Source organism: Chanos chanos, chromosome 4, assembly GCF_902362185.1.
Source record: "Chanos chanos chromosome 4, fChaCha1.1, whole genome shotgun sequence".
In the NCBI taxonomy this organism is placed as follows: domain Eukaryota; kingdom Metazoa; phylum Chordata; class Actinopteri; order Gonorynchiformes; family Chanidae; genus Chanos; species Chanos chanos.
This window is the reverse complement of record NC_044498.1, coordinates 8,074,816-8,096,854: the sequence shown is the minus strand read 5'-3', so window position 1 is coordinate 8,096,854 and position 22,039 is coordinate 8,074,816. Positions and strand designations below refer to the sequence as shown.

The following is a 22,039-nucleotide window of genomic DNA, read 5'->3' as shown; positions in this document are numbered from 1 at the left end:
ATACAGAGCTCCATACAGGCTCCATAGAGGTCTTATTTGACCAAATCACGTCTGCACGTCACGTCTGCAGCCGGTCGTGGGTCCAGGTTCATTGAAGGTTAAATGTCAACTGTCAACTGTGCTGTCGGCCCAGCGGGATGCAGTCTGGGTGCGGATGATGGTGAGAGTGTGTGTGTGTATATCAGTATGTGTGTGTGTGTGTGTGTGTGTGTGTGTGTGTGTGTGCCGGGGGGGGGGGGTATATATATTTATGCTGTGCCACTGGCAGAGTAGGAGAACTGAGGGAAGTGAGGTCTTCTATCACTGTCAAAGGACTCCATGCTGTCATCTGAAAATCATTACAATAACACTTTATCAGTAACAACACCGCCTCAGTTAATGCTCAACATTAGGACCGACACTCAGAACATCCTCCTCAGTCATTCCTCAGTACCTGACTGTTTCCTTATTTCACCAAAAGAGGGCACCAGTCCTCTAGTCTTACACCGATACCGTATATATGTTCATATATATACAATGTATTTAATTCAGCAGTGTCCGGGGCTTGTATTCAATGACGCAAACAAAGTGAAGAGTTAGTGTACACAAGTATAACCTTAAAAACCAGGGTGTCTAAACCAGCCTGTTTTTCCACCCTGTTTTTACCTTGTCCTGGGGGTGTGATGGTAATAGTCTGCCCTGTGAACTCCACGTCAAAATATCGAGTGTCCGTTTCTGAAGTCACCTGGGGCTTGAATGGTGGGACAAGCTGTGGAACCACCAAGTATTAACTTAGTGTACTGTTATGCTGGGAGTAATAATGAGTTACAGCAACGACTAACAGATGGATTGCACTTTTTCTTTCAGTGTTAACAACACAAATTTAACAGTGTAAAGGTGCATTAAACTTGAAAAACATTGCAAGTTAAACAGCCTGACTCTTTAGGGATCTACTTGAAATATATGAGCTGGTGGACTGTAGTTCCTACTTCTGTAAGGTCACAAACCTTCTTCTCATAAACGTCTCGCCACTCTATGCCAGCGAAGAACCGATGCTGCATGATTTCTTTAGCGTCATCAGGACCTCCACCTAACCTGTGATTTAGAAAGAAAGAAGGAAAGAAAGAGAGAGAGAGAGAGAGAGAGAGAGAGAGAGAGAGAGAGTTAGAAAGAGAGAGAAAAAGAGAGAGTGTGAGAAAGAAAAGAGAGAGAAAGAGAGAGAGTGAGAAAGAGAGAGAAAAAGAGAGAGAGTGTGAGAAAGAGAAAAAGAGAGAGAGAGAGCGAGAGAGAGAGAGAGAGAGAGAGAGAGAGAGAGATACTTTTTATTCAGTACTTATTAGAATGAAACCAGAATCAGTAAGACAAAAATACCTTGATTCAACATATTAAATCACCAAAAGATCATTCCACTCACAGTCAGTCATGAACTATCACCATAAAGAAACAGTCTCTTCCTCATTCACAAAGGCAACAGTCCTGTTTACAACATGTTCCTTTTCAAAGTTGACCAAATCCTTTGTTAAAAACTGCATTCAGCTTTTATCCATGACTCAATCAGAGATTTAAACACAATGTGCACACCAGGGAGCGAGACAGACGGTTTTGGAGGGGCGTAAGAGTAAGGTAGAGGTCGTGAGAAAGAAAGAAAAAGAGAGAGAGAGAGAGAGGTAAGGAAAGTCAGAAATGAAGAAAAAAGGGAAGGAGACAGACACAATGCGAGAGGCAGACCAAGCGTGAGAAACAATGATAGAAGCTTGGACAGAAAGAGAAGTAAACATAATAACACCAGTCTTTTTGCACAAACAGTGAAAGGCAAAGACAGAACATATACTGTACTGTCACGTTTAGCTGTGGTAAACCTGACAAGTGTTGGCAGTGTGCCCTAAATCAAAGTGTGGAAAGTGGCACGTATGTCAGGTAAACTCCAGGATTTATGTTATTAGTTTATTTTCTAACCTGTCATTTTTCAGTCAAAGCCTTAACACTCCCCTAAGATTAAACTGATTTCCCTGCAAAAGACGTGAGACTCTTCCTGGATTAAACTGAACGTTGAATGGAGAACATCAGTTGAGACTGCGCTTGGTTGGTAAACTTCATTATGAGATTTGTCCACTAGAGGAGGTCTGTGATGTTTGGGTGGTTTCTGGGTGTCAGCGGGGCCCACTGACCGCTGCTTTGGGTCCTTCTGAAGAAGCCCAGACAGCAGGGACCTTGCCTCGGGACCAAGGGTTCGAGGGAATCGGATCTCGTCCATCAGGATGAGCTCAAACAGACGTTCGTGGTCCTGGTTGTAGAAAGGCAGTCGGCCGCACATCATCTCGTACATGACCACGCCCAACCCCCACCAGTCCACCGCCCGGCCGTAATCATTGTCCTCCAGCACCTGATGCAGGGGGGGACAGAGAGGACATTTAACTGCTGGGATATCATTATTATCTGTTCGGCCCTTGTTTTACCATGTAAGTTCAGCATTGCCCCAGAGGAAACCTGGCCAAAAGACCAACAAAATATATCTACTCCAGTTTTCCATTTGGTTATGACCCACGCAGTTTTGGTATTAAATAAATCTTATGATGTGATGTTGAAATATGACCCTTATGTAAACTTCTGAATTGCAGGCATTGTTTTAACTTGAGGGCAGGTTTATTGTTTGTGGACGTGTTTGTTACATATGCACAGCCTTGATGGAATTTTTATGAAGTTTAGATATACTTTGTACTTGGGGGTTGTGAAACTTTGCCAGTTTGGCAGGTTAATGAAAGATGAGAGAAAATAAGTGAAAAATATGCACAGACAGTGATGAGTTGAATTTCAACAGATGAACTGAATGACCCTGTTTTGCATTGTGATGACACATCACTGGCCTGTCTTTTGTCTCCTCTCAGTGTCCTCTGTAACAGTATAACTTTGCCACACTACACAGCGGTGCTTTAGCATATTCCTAATACCGACGCACCCTGGACAACTCATGTTTGTCCTTCAAAAAAACCCCCAAAAATCCCAACTTTTTGGCATGGTTTATTATTCAAATATCGTTGTGTTTGCAGATGCTCCAACTTTTCTCAAATTCTTTCAGTTTATTCACTTATTTGTTGATTCGGTTATAGTTCAGTACTTTCTGCAAGGAATCATGGGGTTTCTCACAAAAAAAAAAAAAAACAGTATACATTGATCGCTAGGTACCTCAGGAGCCAGATACTCTGGTGTACCACAGAAGGTCTTCATGGTGGCTCCGTCAGTGATCCCCTCCTTACACAGGCCAAAGTCTGTGATCTTAATGTGGCCGTCTTTGTCCAGCATTAGGTTTTCCAGCTGCAGGGGAGAGAGACACAGGACTTAGACACGTCACAATACTGAGATATGTTTATTTATTCGGCCTGTTTGGTTCAGTCGAAATCTTACTGCGAAAAGTACACTGATAACATTCTTGGTCGCTCGTGGTTTCGCGTCAGTAGCTGTAGCTGTAATGATCTTCTGTGTTTGTATTCTGGATGATTCCGTCGTTCTCTGTTGAGGGCACCTACCTTCAGGTCTCTGTAGACGACGTTCTTCTCCGAGTGGAGGTAATCAAGAGCCGAAACAATTTCTGCCCCATAGAATCGCGCCCGCTCCTCCGTGAATACCCGATCCCGCGATAAATGAAAGAAAAGCTGGGGAGAGGAACGCGGTGCAGGGTTAAAATATCAAATTAGGGTTTTAGTGTTCGAGAGAAACCTACTTTGTTATTTATCACCAAAACAGCACACTGTCTATAAGGACTGTTTACATGTATATATGGACTGGGCTGCACTGCAGAGGTTTAAACTGTGGTAGACTGGATTTCAGCGGTTTTTTGAATGATCTATATTTTCATGATGTAGGCTAATGTGACCAATAAAACTGTAAGCGTAACACAAAGTGTAGGTCCTGACTGCATACAAGCTGCTAAATGCATCAAAAGTTATGCTATTAATACAAGGAACCACTCATCAAGAACTAATAGCATTCAGAGCAAAAAAAAAAAAAAAAAAATACTATGCAACACTGTACGCACAAATCACTGAGAGGCTAAAAATCTCCACTCGCCCTGGACAGAAATACAGTGGGAAAAATACAAGTGAACTACGGTAAAGTAATAACAGCGACCATTATTCAGCATAAATGGTCAAAGTGCATAAGGCACCACTGTGTCACACTGGGCACTGACTCACCTCCCCTCCATTTGCATACTCCATGACAAAACACAGGCGGTCATGGGTCTGGAAGGAGTACTTAAGACCCTGCGACAGAGAGACTCGGCGTAAGATGGTGCGACTTATCCGAGGATAAGCGCAACGTTGCATTGGTCATTTTGTTTGGTTAACCACAAACGTTCATGAATATTCATAAATGTTTCACCTTCAGTCTATTTTATGGTATTTCGAGACAGGTAGAGAAAAAGGTAGAAAACAAGGCAGACAACACAGCCCGTGACCTTACTGTTAAAAAAGGGTGTTTGGAACTCTGCAGCACTCTGTTTTCTGTAAGGGTGTGTGCCACCTCATCCTGCAGGAGAAAAAAATCAGAGAGTTTTGTGCGCCGAACCTTTAATGTGAACGACTTTTTTTTTTTTTTTTTAAGAATTCTGTGTGCATGCACTGGCACAAGTCAATCTCAGACCAACACGGTGGTGTGCTGTTATTCTCTGCCGCGTAAATCATGACGGCGCCCAGTGTTCTCCAGACGCAGCACTGGGATCATACTCACTTTTGCTACGATCACTTCCTTTTTCAGGATCTTCATGGCGTAGTATTTGCCCGTAGCTTTCTCTTTCACCAGAATGACTTTCCCAAAAGTGCCTTTTCCCAAGAGTTTGAGGTATTCAAAGTCATGCATTGTCTTGGAAAACAAACAAAGGAAAAAAAAAAAAGAAAAATAATCATTGAATACCAACGTTCCAGTGAACTTCAAAAGGCAACAGCTGAAATCCTCCGATGTCTTTCACATACATTCGTAGTCAAATTTGGGATTGACGTATTTGGTTTTTGAGCAGTGGTTGAGCTCCGTGCAGTGACCAAAAAAAATCTTTTCTATCTTAATATTAACGTATGGCTTTTGATATTCTGTCATCCCTCAAAACCGTAACTGTCCGAACCGGTTCCATCCTGATTATTTTAATCCAGAGCAACATCCAGCAGGGGGGTAGATCTCTTGGACTCATTGCTGGTCTAAAACTGAACAGATCTTTCTGGTTTCTGGCATATCAGATAAGTCGAAAAAAGGATCTGCAATTGTTCATAAAGGTCTGGCATTACAGTGGAACCTTCTAGAGTTTGTGTCAAATGGAGTTCTCACCGCTTTGTGTCGAGGTTTGGACAGATACATCTCCATGTCCATGGGGTCAGGCGAAGAGTCCATCCTCTCCTCCTCCTGCTTCTGGAGTCCATCCGCTACGGCCTGGATGGCCTTCGTCCACTCCTCCCTGAGAGAGAGAGAGAGAGATGAAGGATGAGTTCATCCGGCATTACAATACTGTAGTGTTGTACAAGTCATGGCTTAAGCATGAGTGTGACTATGAGAGCTGTCACCGTTAAGTATCATCTTGGGAAAATTAATTCATTTATATGTAGAGTTGTAAATACAAACGTCTTCTCAAACTCAAAGGGCGGTGCTAACCGCTGAATTCATGTCTGCTAAAAGCTGAGGAAGTGAATTAGTGGTGTATTTAAACTTGATTTAACATTGATTTCGTGTCAGATTTGAACTCATTGCAAGCGTGATTGATGAACAGGCTACACCCTCAGTGCGTGTTATGTGTGTGTGTGTGTGTGTGTCTGCTGTTGTGCACAGCTGTGACTAACTGGCCTTTCTTCAGGGGTATCCACATGGAAGGTCCGTTCAATAACAGTAGTCCATTGCAGACAGCGGATGATGAAGGTGTTGGGCTTGGGCCTCTCTGTCTTCATCAGTTGGCATTCTATGTGTGTGTGTATGTGAGAGAGAGAGAGAGAAAAAAAGACAAACAGAGAGAGAGAGAGAGAGAGAGAAAGAGAGAGAGAAAGAGAGAAAGAGAGAGAGAGACTTTTTGGGGTATGTATGGTTCTGTGTTATTATATACAAAGCGTACAAAGTCTACATATGTTTCTGAATGGGTCGACTGCTACCACCCTCTTGGGTACTCCCAGACTGAGAATCTCAAACAAACACGCTCACTTACGTGCCACTGAGAAATTATTGAGCGGTGTTTCCAGTTGGTCAACATCCTGTGGCCGTTCCTTGTACCCGATAAACGTGCCATCGCTTTTTAGCAAGAAGTACCTCGGCCTCCATGTTTTAATGTACTCTCCTGGAAATACAAATGGACAACACATGACTTTTCAGGTGCCTAAGAACATGCGTACAAGAATGTCATAGAATCTAGGCTTTTAATAATCACATTCACAAGTCAGGGGCACATAACTGACGTTTAAAACAACAGAGAGAGTAACAGTCAAGAAGAAATGGCTCATGAGCCAACGAGAGCAAGTGCCAAAGGATTCAAGGCATCTTGTTTTCTTTCCAAAACGAAATCGCATATTAATTGTTAGAGATCTTGTTAGGTTCAAAAATGTTGTATCACAGAGAGAGAGTCAGCACAAACAAGTCAGCACAAACAAGAAACAAAATGTATTTGTGCTGAATATGGGAAAGAGGAAGATGTTTGCATTCTGGGAAACCACACACGTCCGACCTCTTTCAGCAAGCGGTTTTTTGTAAAAAGTAAAAAAAAAAAAAAAGAAAGAAAAAAAACAAAAAGAAGACAGACACCTACGTTCTTCCTTAAATATCGTCTTTCTAATCAAACCCTCAGTGTTACTTTCAAACTTCACTAATCACACCCACAACTGGTGCTTTCCTCCCACGGGGAAATACCCCAAACCAAGATGACTTCAATGGATGCCTTTTCAGGTAAGCAGAGTAAGCAAGGAGGGGACATCCCTGGGGTGGTGGTGGTGGTGTAGACACCCAGACAGTAGGTTGTGGATGATTTGAGACAGACATTTTTACAGGTTAAAAAAAAAAAAAAGGAAAAGAAGAAGAGGAAAAATACGCCAGTGTTTCTAAGGTAAGACATCTGATCTGATTAAAGATGAGCATTTCAACAACATATCACCACCACAGAGTATGACAACAAATCATGTTCCAGGAACAGCTAAGACAAACCACAATAGATAAGTCTTGAAGGAGAAACTGCATGCACGAGTTATCGAGACCTTTACACGTCTACTCTGAGAATACAATTTTGAATGCAACCCTGAAAACAAAGGGTCATGCCTGCAGCTAGTGTTTTTTTTGGGGGGGGGGGGGTAATCTGTTTGTGTCACCACATCGGGAGGATTTCTGGTAATCAACAGGCAGATTCTTGAAAACAGGAAGTGACACTACACACAGCATGGGCAGACACTGGTTAAAAAAGAAACAACAGAAAAAAAAAAGAAAGAAGAGTGTGATGTGCTGCTGACTCATTTGGGCTGAACTATATTCAGTCATCAGATACTATCAAAAAATGAAGATATTTAATCCTCTTCATACATTTGATTGTTACGGAAAAGTGTGCATATGTTACTGTTTAAGAGTGTGTGTGTGTGTGTGTGTGTGTGTGTGCGTGTGTTTGTGCCTGTAAAACATCATCCTGTATTTTCAATGACTGCTGCAGGTGACCCAGAGCCTCAAAATGACGTTCAGAATCACCCCATAAAACAGCCTCTGTTTAGGCTACGCGCCGGACCGTCTCAAAAAACGACCACAGGTTTTATGCCTGATCATCCCGATTCATTGAGTTTCATTCCTCTTCCGACAAATCTTTTGATGCCTGTGCTACATCTAACGCGCATGATCTCTGTGTTGAGTGTCACAGCCTCTGTCCCTGTCCGAGTGTGGTAGATAGAAGCCTCTGTGTGCTTCCTCCATTCACAGACCACTCGCAGTGACAACACTGACTAGTAAGACGTGTCAATGGAGTGTTTAAAAAGTCAGGCTAAAGGATGACTGCGAATAAATCATTCATGGCTTCGCAGGAAGTACAAAGCTGGGCCGGAGTGATGGTGAGTGACACAGAAAAGAAGATAACACTTGCCAGTGAAGAGGATGTGGTCTAAAAGGAACTGCATCAGTAAAAATAAGAGTACAACTTCCCACTAGTTTCACACATATCCTTTCTGATTCTTCAGAAAGCATGGGAAATTACTTTTTAAAGATTTTAAAAAAAAAAAAAGACAAGCCATACTTTCTCAATAATGTTCAGATGAAATTTTCTGAACGACAGACGTGCTACATGTTATGTTTGCTGTCGCTTAATTACAAAAAAAAACAAAAAACTGTTAAGGATTAACACTGACAGTCATGAGGTGGTAAAACAATGAAAAGACAGACGTTAAAGATACACAGAGCTAGTGGAAATGACTTTACATTGCTCTAACAGTCCGGACTTTTGGTTGAAGATCTACGATGCCACAAGCCAAGTGTGAAATTACCAGTATGCTGAAGTGCTAGACTAATTGTGCTGCGCTAGCAGTCAGTGCGTTATGAGGTATATGTTAAGGTCTGGTGGATGTCCTAATTGAATCCCATTTGTGTGGGTTTCTGGTAACACTCTGATAAACACATAACTTCTTGTGAGAGAACAAAGCGGTGAATGTGGAGAAAGTTTCCGTTGTTACATGCCAGACTTCCCAACTGCCAAAAAACGCTAAGAGTTTGCTGTTCCATTAGTCCATCTACATCATCCATGGAACTGGTCAGATATTTCATTAAAGAAAAAGACACTAGAATGAAAGCCAAATGGATGCCTACTCACTGGTAATGCACCTGGTGACAATCATAAAGGTCGGAGCTGGGTTTTGAATCTTAGGAAAAAAACAATTTTTTTTTTGCTCAAAAAGAAGGTGTACAAATAATGGTTCCTAACACATCGATTAATTCAGGAAATGTATTATTGACTGCCCGTACTAGATGGTTTCTGGTCACTGTTTTTGGAGGACGAATCAGACGTCGGATTCTTTTACTGACTCAGAATCCCCTGTCGGCAGGCAAGTTCCTGTTCCCCAACTGCTTACTTAATATGCATGGGAAGATCTCAATGAGTCTGACTCATAAAAAAAGCCTTAAGGTGCATAGCTGTTTTAGCTAAGTTCTGTGAAGACCAACTGTAAGCCATTATATGCTTCTTCTAAGGGCCTTGAGTCACATAACTGTTTCATCTTCAGCGGTTTGTGATTTCAACTAAAGAAAAAAAAAAAAAAAAGATGAAGATAGCGAGAGACGGTAGATCTATTCCAGTCAGTGCAGACTGTTTTTGCTCAAAGCAGGCATCCCCGACGGATGAGTAACGCTTTGGCTTCCATCCCAGGTGTGCCGAGACGTGAAAGCGTTCCGGAGAGGTTATCCCACATCCATCCCATCCTCAATCCCTGACCGTGTGGGAGACTCTTCCCTTGGATGACCAAATCCCGAAGAAGCGCCTTCGCATGCCCACCAGCGTTCATCTTAAACCACTGTGGTTCCTCCTCTTAAAACTGTAAACCTATTGACATATTTGGGTTACTGTATATCGCCATTTAGGGTTGAGCTGAAATGCAGATGACGTCAAAGGGCTGCACTGAGCAATGCTGCCAGCACAAGACAGTGAATGTGTAGGAGTTTGTGTGGTGGAAGTGTGAGCGGACCGACACTGTCTTTTGTGTCTGCCTCTGCTTTGATTTCTTGAATAAGATTAAAAATACAAGAATATCTGAACCCGAGAATCTTCAGCTGAAGATGGAATAAGTCGGTTTTAAAAACAATAACTTTTAAAATCAACTGAGTGATCAGGGTAAATCCAAAAACATTTAAAACTATTAAAGTAACACTAATTCTAGGTGTTATGATGACCTAATGTACCGTACGCTATTGAACACACACGTATTCACACACGCAAAAACAGAACAAAACAAAACATTTATGTCGGTAGGAAGAGACAGAAAATCCCTGTCTATGAAAGGAGTATCTAGTATGCGGCTTCTTAGGGAGTTGTGCCCCCCTGACATAGAAGGGACAAAAAAAAAAAAAATCCCTCAAATCCCTTGTGGGCAAAACAAGCCTGCTGCCGAGCTAAGCGGCACAAATCCAGCCTCGGCAGTGTTCCTTTTCATCGGGGCCCCGGCGTGCAGTTACGGGTGCTGTCTGTCTGCATAGCTGAACTGTGATGACCCCTCCAGCACTAGCATCAGGCACAGAGGCTTCAGCACAGAGCGCTGCACTGTCCGACAGTCCGTGCCTGCCCGGGAGAGGAGGAGGGTTACAGCGGGGCGTGTGGGTGGGGTAGGTCAAGAGGGGGGGGGGGGGGGGGTGTGTGACCGCAAGGCACTCATCAGCCCCACTCTCCTTTTCTTTTTTTTTTTGTTTAATGTGGCCACACCCTCATGCCTTCTCTTGGTTTCGCTTTTTTTTTTGGGTCTAGTGACTTAAGAGCTCTGTGGTCTGTGTGAGGGCAGACATGCGCTCAACATTTCCTACCTTTTGGGAGTCAGACATGTTGTGGGAAAATTGTTGAGGTTTGAGGAGAAGATTAAACGTTTGTGTGCAAACTGTTAGATTCCAACTCAGGTCGGTTCAGCTGGGGAATGAAATAAGCTCCACCAGCAGAGCAAACATTAGCAAAAAAAAAAAATCATTGATTTCTGATATGGAAAGGGCAGGCAATTAGATGAGGCTGATTGTGGTTTTACCCTTCGACAGAGTACAGTACATGCAAACAACCATTGGCCATAGCCAAGGGAGATGACTGCTCTGCCCTGGTTTGAGTCTAGGATGACAAAAGAACCTACACACAAACAGACACACACACACACACACACACACACAGACAGACACACATACACACACATACACACACAGATAGACAGACAGACACACACACACACACACGCACGCACACACCTACATACACACGCACACACACGTGCACAGACACACACACACACACACACACACAAACACACACACACACTCCAAAGGCATCAACAGGGTCATGACCCACCTGTTAGCCTAACATAGCATGGCGTCAAGTAAATGATAATCATTAATGGGAGCAGTATTATATTATGTCAGACTGAAACTGCAGATGAGCCTTGGCTTACTAAAAAACAAGTGCTTGTTTATGGCTGTGGCAAATTTATGCTGTGTTCAAATCAACAACAAATTTTTAAAAAAATGCATAAAAGCCTCCATCCAGCATTGTATTACACAGTGCTCATTGAATTTGGATGAGTTTCAGCAATTTTAACTGAAACTGGTAAAAGCAGACCTCTATCGATGTTTATTTCACAACGTTATTCTTTGAAAATTTTTTTTTAAAAAATGGAGTATGAACTCAGATCAGTGTTAGTCCCATTGCAGCTTGTTTCTTTCAGTAAAAAAACACCAAAAAAACAACAAAAAAAACAAACAAAAAAGATGAAAACAATATCCTTCGCTATAAGCTGTGCCTCATAAGAGATTCTTTACCTCTTTTGTGAAGCCATCCCTCCTTCACAATGACAACTTCGCTCATGGTGGCCTTCTGTGGAGATTGAGAGAAAGAGTCCACCAATGGCCCCTTCACTCAGACAAGGGTAAAGGATGGGATCCAGTTGAAGTCTTAAGATTGCTCATCCAAGAGGAATCTAGACAGAGTCTAAAGGAGAGAGAGAGAGAGAGAGAGAGAGAGAGAGAAGTTATTTTTGATGTAAAGTAAATATTCGCAATTCCCCTGAAAAAAAATACTCCTTGCCAAAAACTTGAATTTTCCTAACAGTGTGTATCCATACCGTTTAGACGCGTTGTGTTCTAAAGCCGAGTTCGTGCAAACGAAAAAACGGGGGGGGGGGGGGGGGGGGTGAGGGGCGGGGGGGTAATGCATCGTTTTAAAGTAATTCTTAGATGGCAACGGGTTGTACATGCCAACTTTAACAAAAATTGAAAACAATATAAATAATATGTAAATCAATGAACTGTCTTTTTTTTCTTTTTTTTTTAACTGACCAAATGAAACATCTTCTGTCACTTAAAAGTCACAGTAGCCATTATTCTACATTAACACTGCCAATCAAACTGTACTATCCTGAAATGACACTTCGTGAAAAACTAATTTCAGTCCGCTTACATGGTATTGAGAAAAACAAAAAGAGGTATTACTGGGATTTGTGAATAGAAGCAAAAGACCGCTGCGTGCAAGATAATAACCACTAGCCAATCATTAGTTAAATTTCAATTGGTTTTTGGTTGTTGTTGTTTTTTTTTATCTTTCTTGTGAAGAAATAACCATGTAGATTCTGTACAATGAAGCAATGATAGCGAATTGGGCACACTAGATAAGAGTAAAGCTCTTTTAATGGTACCTTAAGGCTGAAAATATTACAGAGAAAAGCAGTCAAGTTAATAATCACAGACCTCGATTTTTTTTTTTTTATTTCAAAATTCTGCACACAGAACATTTTCATTTGTTAGTAAACTGAATTTGTTCCATCTCGGCAGGAGAGCAACGAGTGAGTAATGCGTTGACACACTGACCCCTTTTATAGAAAACCCATTAAACACTTTTTTTTTTTTTTTTTTTTAGAGAGAGAAAACCAGTGAAATACACAGGAAATCACACATATTGTCTTGTGTTGTCTTTTAGCTTTGTGGAGAATGATAGGTCAAAGATGTCTCCCATCTCTCCCAAAGCGCAAAAGGCTTCGCAGAGCCTAACAGCTGTGTATTTTGACTGCAGATTGAACAGGAAGTTGCTCACGCTTGGCGACCTCCCAGAGACCTTTGCCTATGCCTTGCAACACCTACAGAGTTTCAGCGAGTAAACAAGGCCCAACACGCACGCGCACGCACACGCACGCTCGAAGAGGAAACCAATTCGCGAGACGGACGTTTCAGAACTCTATAGTAGCCTCTGGAATTCGAAAGAGAAAAAAAAAAAAACATCCTCAAAAAGCGTGTGTGTCCGTCCCAATGGATCGTGAAGTGAATTAAAAAAAAAAAGAAAAAAAAAAAAAAGAAGCAAACATAAACACTTTTTTTTTTTTTTTTTTTGTACAAGCTGGAAGTTAACGCTAATATCATTTTTCAAACGCGCCTCAGTGGTGCTCTCCAAATCTAGACAAACAGACAGATCGTCTCGACCTAGCAAAGACACAGCTGTATTGATTTATGAAGATATTGATATAAAGAGTGGGGGGGGTTGGGCGCTACAATATTAAACCATATTTTGACAGCGGAACACACGGGCATTGTTAAAGAAACGTCGCATGATTTAAAGGTCCTGACAGGGCCCCGGTGTACATAGTGTCGTTGTCCGAGAGCTGAGGGAGATGTGTGTCCACAGATAAACCCAATGCCCCCTCGCACTCCCCCAACCAGAGTCCTCCAGCTTTGGCTTTTTCCAAGGCGGTGAGAAAGAACACAGTGTTCCCCCAGCTCTGTGTGAGCCTCCCCTCCCCCAACCTCTCACACCAGAGGTTAGCTTGATGGAGCTGCAGGTATTTCTGCTCTCCCGCCACAAAGAGATGCACATGTGCGCACTCACTTGTGTTAAGCGCGCTCATTCACTCAAGGCCTTTTGCGAAAGAGCGTAGTGAAAAACTGTAAGGCAGGACCTAATATTGTGCAAAGGAAAAAAAAAAAATGTGATTGATACATAAAAGAAAGTGTGTGGCCTGAGGTGAAATCATATCTAACAAAACAACGGTCATCGCTCACACCTTGGCACACACACACACACACACACACACCCTACCACAAATGCATACTCCGATATACTCCACCATGGCATGACCCTTCACTTACACAGACGCTAAGCAAATACCAACAACCTCTCTCTCTCTTACACACACACACACACACACACACACACACGCACGCACGCACGCAACTTCCCCCCTCTCTTTCAAACAAACACACACTCACACGCTGTGTGGCGACTTCTCTGACAGCCACTGGGGCCGTGAGCCTCTGGCGCAGCGGTTGCAGACAGACTCCAAGCGCAGCCCCTCCCAAAGCCGCCACGCTGCGGGAGAAAAAAAAAAAAAGCCGAGCTGGGCAGGCAGCCAAGCCCTCTCTCACTGCAGTACTCCAATGAACTCAATGCCCCGTCACAGAGTCACATGGCCCATCCAGGGAGAATGAGGGAATGAGAGAGAGAGAGAGAGAGAGAGGCCCTTGGGGTGGCCACCATCACCCGCCTGCCTGCCTCATTCAACATTTCTGCCCTCGCTCGTGGCCCTCGTGGAGAGGAGAAAAAAAAGAAAGAGAGAGAGAGAGAGAGAGACTGAAAGAGAGAAAAATAAATAAATAAATAAATATAGAGACCCGGGTCATTCACCACGAGAGGATGGCTTTGCTTTGAGCCGCAGCACGTAACAGCCATCCAAATGCTGTGATGTTTGGGGTGTTTAAGTTCAGTCAGTAGTGGAGACAGTACACACACTAGTGTGTAAGACGCAGCGCTAAACAGACGCAGCTCTGGTCACGCAAGAACAGAACTAGAAGTGTGTGGGTCCGTTTCATCAAAGTTGTGGAGTTGTGGTCTTCCCCACAGACCTCATACCAAGAAGACATCCCCTTTCATTTCAACAAGTCATGTGCCTCCAAAAATCAAGCCCTCTTATTTCTGCACAGCATACTGCAAAACAAAATTGACTACAGTTATGAAAAAGAGAAAAGATCTAAAATGAGAGCGGAAGACAAATGATGTAGTACATATAAAACAAATGAACTGAATAATTATTATTCTGAAACATCGAATACATAAGTCAATGTAACTACTATGATCTAAGTTCCTGAAGAAAAAAAAATGAAACCGTCATTTAGACTTTTATGAATGAGAGCGAATGTTAGCTGAATTGAAGTTACATCATTAAACCAAAAAAAAGGAGGAATAAAAACTATTCAATATTTATGCTTTGAAAGAGAAACTGGTGGCTAGCCAGAAAACATTTATTAGAGTGAACTGTTCCTTCCTCATGAAACTTAAGTTAAATGTCTATTTTGAGATCCAAAACAGAAGTTCAGTGAATTAGGCGGCATACTTGTTACGACAGATGGATAGCCCCGAGACCAGAGACTGAAGATGGTCTATGGATCGTACTAAGCAATTCACTTGATTTAATGGTCTCTTCCCTCGCTGAGAGAATGAGAAGATGGTCAGTTTTAGCTAGCCGCTTCACTTAATTCGCTGAAAGATTTCCTAAGCTGTATAGACATTTTATCAAAACCGTAGGAGTGGACTGTTAAACGTCGTGGAGGAAAGCTGTTGAAATGTGTGGACATAACGACTGTCAGACTAAAAATGCTACAGAATGATTCCTGTAAACAGCTTGTAATAAATGTTTTAATTACATATTAAAATCATCTTACATTTGTTCTTCATTCATTCTTTCTTTCACTCATTTTCTTAGGGGGCTGCTGGAGCCTATCCCAGTGCTCATTGAGCAAAAGGTGGGGAAACACCCTGGACAGGTCGCCAGTCCATCGCAGGGCAGACACACAGACTAACACATTCACACCTAGGGGCAATTTAGTATCTACAATTCGCCTAACTTACTTGTGTTTGGATTGTGGGAGGAAACCGGAGCTCCTGGAGGAGACCCACGCAGACACGGGGAGAACATGCAAACTCCACACAGAAAGGACCGTGGCTGTCCGGCCAGGGATTAAACCCAGGACCTTCTTGCTGTGAGGCAAGACAGCGCTACCCACTGTGTTACCGTGCTGCCCCACACTTCTTCCGAAAACAAAAACTGACTGCAGCTCTCAGTGGCATCTTGATAACGATATGTTTCACTTCCAGAGCATCCCTGATAAAAGAACAGTGGGAGACATCTGACCAACCTGATTTTCACAGAGGATGGTGTCCTGTTCCATTTTCAATGCATTTAATGAACTGAGACTGGAAGTCAGTCTTCGTGAGTCATATTATCACGCAATAGCATCTGCTACATGCGGTGTCTTAAAACCTCAAAAAGAGGAATTAGAAAATCATTTGGGAAGAGTTTTTGAAACAGAACATGAAAGTCAGAGATATGGAGGTTTTTATTCCAGCAGAGGCTTATATGATTTATAAAAAGTTGAAACTGCCCTTAAAGTTCAACAGGTGCAGCAGACAACTAAATAAAAATATACAGCAGGAACAACATCTTGTTCTTTCTAGAGAAATGTGTTACGTGCCCTTAGGGTGGGCGAGGTAAGGTCCAGCAATAAGCAAGTAAACACATATTAAGGCATATTTACAGGACCAAATATAAAACTAATTTCCAGATGCATCTCCTGAATTCTAATTACCCTGGACAAGGCAGCAAGGCTCTGAATTACCACTTTTAGAGTGGCTGTTTGTTTTTACGTTAGGTCTCTTAGCAACCACCATCCCCCTTGGTTTCGAATGGACCACCTTGAGTGAGCCGCCACATTTTTTTCAACTGGGAAGAGGGATGAGGAACTGGGCCTTTCTTTTCACTATTTACTTCACTGTAGACAAGGGGGAAAAAATCCCTCCCTGCACAAAATGAACAAACTACTTCCTGACTGTGTTCAACTAGCACATTACCCATTAACGTTGCATTGCCCCTTATAGCTCCCAATTAACAAAATGTAGAGAGAAGGATGATACAAAGAGATGCAGAAATGGTGAAATGGTTACATTTTGAAATTGAGTACATTCTGAATACATGGTTTTCGCAAATAACTCTTAACATACCAAAACAGATTCTCCGGTTCCTTCACTATCCATCTTTGATGGTATTAGTACCATCTCAAATGGGATCAAGAAGCTCTTATTGTGAATAGCACCTACATATCTGAAAAGCGAACATCTACCCAGTGTTGCTAGTGGTAAAGTATGCCCCGACACCAGAACTGAAGCTGCACTGGGAAATCTGATCATGGTACACAGATTGTAAACACAGGTATAATTAGTTGAGCCCCTGGTCGACTTCTAGACTTCTCTGGTTCGCTGTTTACCACAGACTTCATTCGTTATTACATATTTATACTCATGTATTTGCAAAAGGTCGATATATTTGCTATGTGCTCCCCACCCCCCTCAAAAAAAAGTGTGCACACACACTTCGAGTGCATCTTGATGACCTTAAACCATTAGCAAACCGTTCAAAACTCATCGTCCAAAGCTGGGCAGGACAGGAGCAAGAACTGGGCAATCTAAATCCAATCTATTAAACCAACAGAGTGGCGTAGTAGCCCTGGGCTAAGGACAGAGGCATAGACACCGGCAAGCTGGTTCAAATCGTCGGCATGGCGATCGGGAAACGTGAGACTGAGGCCGGAGGGAGGCTGTTTTTTTTTTTTGTTGTTGTTGTTTTTTTTTTTCAAAAGATATGAATGGTTGCTTCAGCGCCCTTGAGCAAAGTACTTAACCCACAGGTAGGACACTGCACTATTGCTGACCTTGTGTTTCAGCCTTGACGTGAAAAGCTCCTCCAAGAGTGATCTAAACATGTACCGTACATGTAAAAAGCCTTTTTTTTTAAGTGCCAAAGTAGCGCAAGGAAAATTTTGATTGTAGAACATGGACAAATCAAACTCTATTTAAAAACACTGTATTAACTTGTTATACTCAATCCATATGTTCAAAGAACACAAAAAGACATCCAGCGAGTTGATCTGTAATGTATGTGAGCAGAAATGCAGTCTACTGTAAACATTTATAATATGAGGTCTCTTAGCACTTCCAAGCCTAGATGAAGTTATACTTCAGAAGTTGTAATTGTGTGTGTTGCGGCTTGGGCAAGGAAAGCATGGTAAAGAACAGAACTGAAATGATTTTGGAATGTTACAAAAAAATACTAAACTAAGTTAGAATTGGTGTACATTCAGATTGAGTAAACACACTAATTCATGAAACTACAGTGGTGAGAAATGGAAATACTTCAGCCATAAAACGATCTAGAAACTTCTTCCAAATAGTAAAGCATTCTTCTGAAACCTCTGCAAAGCTGAAGGCATCATAAAACTTTTTTCATATCAGCTAGATTAAACCAGAGTTGCACACACATGCTGCAAGTGATTCTGATACATACACCTTTCGATTAGAATATAGCCTAACCATATCCTATGAAAGATTTAATATGCAGTGTTACGTCAGCTGTTTTCTCACCATATTTTGATTAGATTTTCTGAAGTATGACGTTCAAACAGACATGTTTTTAAAAATTGTTTTCTCTCTAGACCGTACCTGTTGAAATATTCCGTGATATTAAAAAAAAAAAAATAGTCACACTGCTACAGACATAAAGACATTCATTTTAGAGTTTTAACTCAAATCCTTGGACCAAATTCAGAACAGGACCAACTTGCTGGTAATAGCTCAACATCTCTGAAAATCTTGTCTGAGTCCTGTTTGACCTCCTTGTAGTTGCCTTATCTCCTTCAGATAATCCAAAAACTCACGAAAGATTTAGGTGCTATGGGTAGAGAGCTTTTTGAAAGGGACCACAGTAAGAGTAATATGTGCAGGTGCATTCACATATCTCACCACTTAAGCTCATAGATCTGAATAAGACAATACCATTTCAAAAACCATGTCTCAACAAAGCCACAACTGAAAATATATCCTCTTTGTATAGGAAAATCAAATATAAATATAGCGCACACACACACACACACACACACACACACACATATATATATATATATATATATATAGAGAGAGAGAGAGAGAGAGAGAGAGAGAGAGAAAGAAAAATAGAACAGAACAGAATAGAATAGAATACAACAGAATTTATATAATAAGAAGGAGATTATCAAGAAATGAGGAAATGTAATTAAGCAGGAATAGCGATAGAATCACAGAGGAAACAGCTGCAAACATATTTCTAGGAACCGAAGTCAAACGAAAAATACGGAGTTATACTACAGACAAATGTAGACAGAACATACATATGTACTCGATTACTTGGGCTCGTCAGTGGTTTGAGGTTGCCGACTAAGTTTCTTCCGTCATTTCGCTACCTATACAAATATTAATGGTATAGGTAGCTCATCTACGTCAAAGTTTACAATCAGTTATTAACAAACAGTTTAGTAAGCTACAATCTATACATATTTTCTGATATCGGCCATGTCGTAAATTAACAGAGAATTAAATTATTGCTTGCTAAATATTTCAGACCACAAGAAACTCGTCTGAGGCTGAAAAAAAAAATCGAATCGACAATGTTAAACATCGATAGCGAGTGCGAAATCGCAACAATTTTATGCCATACCTCATTGCAACAGTTACGCAAGTTTTCGGCTACGTAAAATATTTAGATTTTTTTTCTTACATGTAGATTTAATATCGTTCCTTAAAACGATCCAAAATCTACTCTACTGTTCCCACTTAATTCATCGAGCCCTGTAGCTTTCAAATTCGTTTCATACTAGGATGTTCAAAAGGGTAAAGTCCGCATACTTCACAATGGTTTGAAGGCAACATGAACAATACATTTTGGTTTCAATTCTCAACACTGCGAGGTTGACTATTGTGTACACCGTCCGAGGCAATCGACTACTGAAAGGCACAATACTGAAACAATGAGTTGCAACTGACCTCGTGCAGCTAGACACTACTTCTTAGGGGAAGTCTCTTCGAACAATCTTCCTCAATGAATTATACAAACCTGTCAACATAAACCTTTCAGCAAACATAAATAACCTAATTGTTTCTAACTCCTCTTGTGATAGCCTACACTAACACAAAGCGTCCTGCCATAGTAAGCTTCAGTTGGGCGGTTATGACTCTGACTTACCATGGTATATCACTGCAGGTGAATATAAACTGCAAGATGTATTAATCTTCAGAAGTGCAACTTGGTCGTTTTGAAAACTGTCCCCAGGCCTAACGGGACAAACGGAGTTCTAACAATCGCATCCTATTCCGGGCGATAGGAAAACCCTTTTTCTCGTCCCGCAACGGCACACATTTCAATAGTTAATAAAACAGCTTGGATTTTTTTTACTTACCCAGCGACTCAGTTGTGACTCCAGTTCATTCCTATGATGCTTCGACTAACTTCTTGTGCTTCAACGTCCATCGATACTCGCGGTAAAAAAGTATCCTCATGCACCTCAATTTTTACAGTCGCTCTCCAAACCAAACCAAGCCCTCAGTCTGAATTGCGCCCCTATCACCTTTCTCTCTCCGGGGTCCTAAATCCGACGGGTTCATAGACATTGACCGTCACCTCATTTGGCTTTTCCCCTCGTTCGCTTAAACTGTGCAATGCAGTTGTACCAGGAATGTGTGTAGCGCAAATAATGACGTCAGAGTCCCTTACACAGACCTTAAATACAGACGTTTCTGTTTGGTTGGTTGGTTTTTTTAAAGAGGTTTTTGCAGGCTCTAAAACTAATTTGAACATACATAAAAACCATTAATGGATTATGGGTTGTGGCCGACTCTAGGATGACTTTTCATTGCTTCAGGCAGTAAGTTTGACACCCCCACCCGCCCAAAAGGAAAATAAATAAATAAATAAATCTTTTCGGCTTAAGCAATGAAAATAATACATTCGTGAATTAGAGGAAGATTTTGCTACTTGCGAGTTCTTTTATGAACAAAAATGTACCACAAAATGGCAATCCTTTTTTTTTTTTTTTTTTTTTTAATACAGCAAATGTATTGACGATAAATGGGTTGATAACAAATTTCAGCTCTAGAATGTTTTCAACCAAATAAGAAATTTATTCATTCGCACACTGTCAAAGTCAAAACATAAATCAGAGAGATTTTTTATAATGTACAGAATTTACATGTCATATAACATGTAACCAAACACAACATAACCAAAGAACTGAAAGTGTATCTTCACATGCATGTATTCATTTGTGTTTACAGACTGTGTTAAAAAGAAGAAGAAGAAGAAGAAGAAGAAGCATTCTTGGACACAGAGGAGACATATTTGACTTTAGATTTAGTTTGACTTTCTTTTTTCTTTCCCTCTTGTAAAGAGGAAACCCCCTTTTAGACACTGCCAGTAAGTAAGACATAACTGATGCTCTGAAAGCAAGATGGAAGATCCTCAGGCATTTACAAAAAAAAAAAAAAAAGTGTTATAATTACACTGACAGGAAGATATCAGTATTTCAGATTAGTGTTTCTAAACTCTAGTCTTGGGGACTATCCACAAGAGCCTATGTTAGCTCTAGGCCAACACAAACAGACCAATTTCAACTCATCTACTGATGACTGAGCCCATGGCCTCTTGAACTAATTGTGTTGGTGCTAAAAAAAAAAAAAAAAAAAAGCGGGTCTCCAGAACTGGAACTGAGGAGCATTTGTTTGAACATTGTTAGGTTTTGTCATAATCAGAGGTGTATAAATCAAACTTGATAAGTTTAGTTCAGCTCCCATTAGCAGGCTAATCCAGATCAAGCTGAAGTACTGCCATGTTAGCATTCTGTTAAGAGGTTCACTTTCGACATTACAAAGTTATAGGCTTACACTCTCATTTTTAGTGATCTGAAACACACACTGGTTTGAACCACTAAAGGTTACTCTCTCTCACACACATGCACATAATCTTTCCATATTTGCTCTTTCAATTAATCAAAAAGCTTTAAACATTAGTGAGATTTATGAACACGATTTTCCTGAACACACGCTGGGCTTCGATCTTTAATCACCCAAAATACGTTGAACACCTGTATGGAAATGTTGTTGGGAAATTTCTCATCTGTTTATTACATTTGTCTTTATGTTGTCATGAGGCTCTGGGGATTTTCAGTTAATATGAGAGGAGATCTCACCAGACTGTACAGTGAAGAAGAGTACTAAAAACCCCTTCAGGCAGGGAGAGAGAGAGAGAGAGAGAGAGAGAGAGAGATCAACTGCAACCCAATCATCCCTCCCTTGTCTAAAGTGTCAGTATCACTCACTCTCTATCCCATTCATTCCTCTCTCTCTCTGTCTCTCTCTCACACACACACACAGTTGTGCCTAGAAAGCATGACCTTCCACCTCTCCATATGTCACTGCGTTTTCATTTGTCTAAGACAGAACAAATTTAATCAGTTTTGTCTAAAGTTCCTCAAAAGCAGCTTCCAGACTCTTCCCTGTTCA

The 22,039-nt window shown here is 41.3% G+C and overlaps 1 protein-coding gene across 1 annotated transcript; it reads right to left on the bottom strand.

The window, feature by feature from the left end:
- Nucleotides 1-248: 248 nt before the first annotated feature.
- akt1 (v-akt murine thymoma viral oncogene homolog 1) lies at nt 249-20,041 on the bottom strand. The gene is made up of 14 exons (XM_030770389.1): nt 19,942-20,041; nt 11,461-11,629; nt 6,155-6,283; nt 5,803-5,914; nt 5,293-5,419; nt 4,705-4,836; nt 4,438-4,503; nt 4,170-4,238; nt 3,504-3,629; nt 3,163-3,291; nt 2,148-2,362; nt 987-1,074; nt 646-748; nt 249-328 (listed from the first exon to the last, which is right to left on the bottom strand). The coding sequence occupies exons 2-14, from the start codon at nt 11,504-11,506 to the stop codon at nt 249-251; spliced, it is 1,422 nt and encodes a 473-aa protein (XP_030626249.1). The 5' UTR covers nt 11,507-11,629; nt 19,942-20,041.
- Between the last annotated feature and the right edge of the window lie 1,998 nt (nt 20,042-22,039).

Excerpts from the sequence above, each read along its gene's own strand:
- akt1 (XM_030770389.1), bottom strand. The coding sequence starts at position 11,506 with ATGAGCGAAGTTGTCATTGTGAAGGAGGGATGGCTTCACAAAAGAG. Across the intron at positions 5,915-6,154 it reads CAATAATTTCTCAGTGGCAC|AATGCCAACTGATGAAGACA; the intron begins GTAAGTGAGCGT and ends ACACACACATAG. Across the intron at positions 329-645 it reads CATCACACCCCCAGGACAAG|ATGACAGCATGGAGTCCTTT; the intron begins GTAAAAACAGGG and ends AATGATTTTCAG.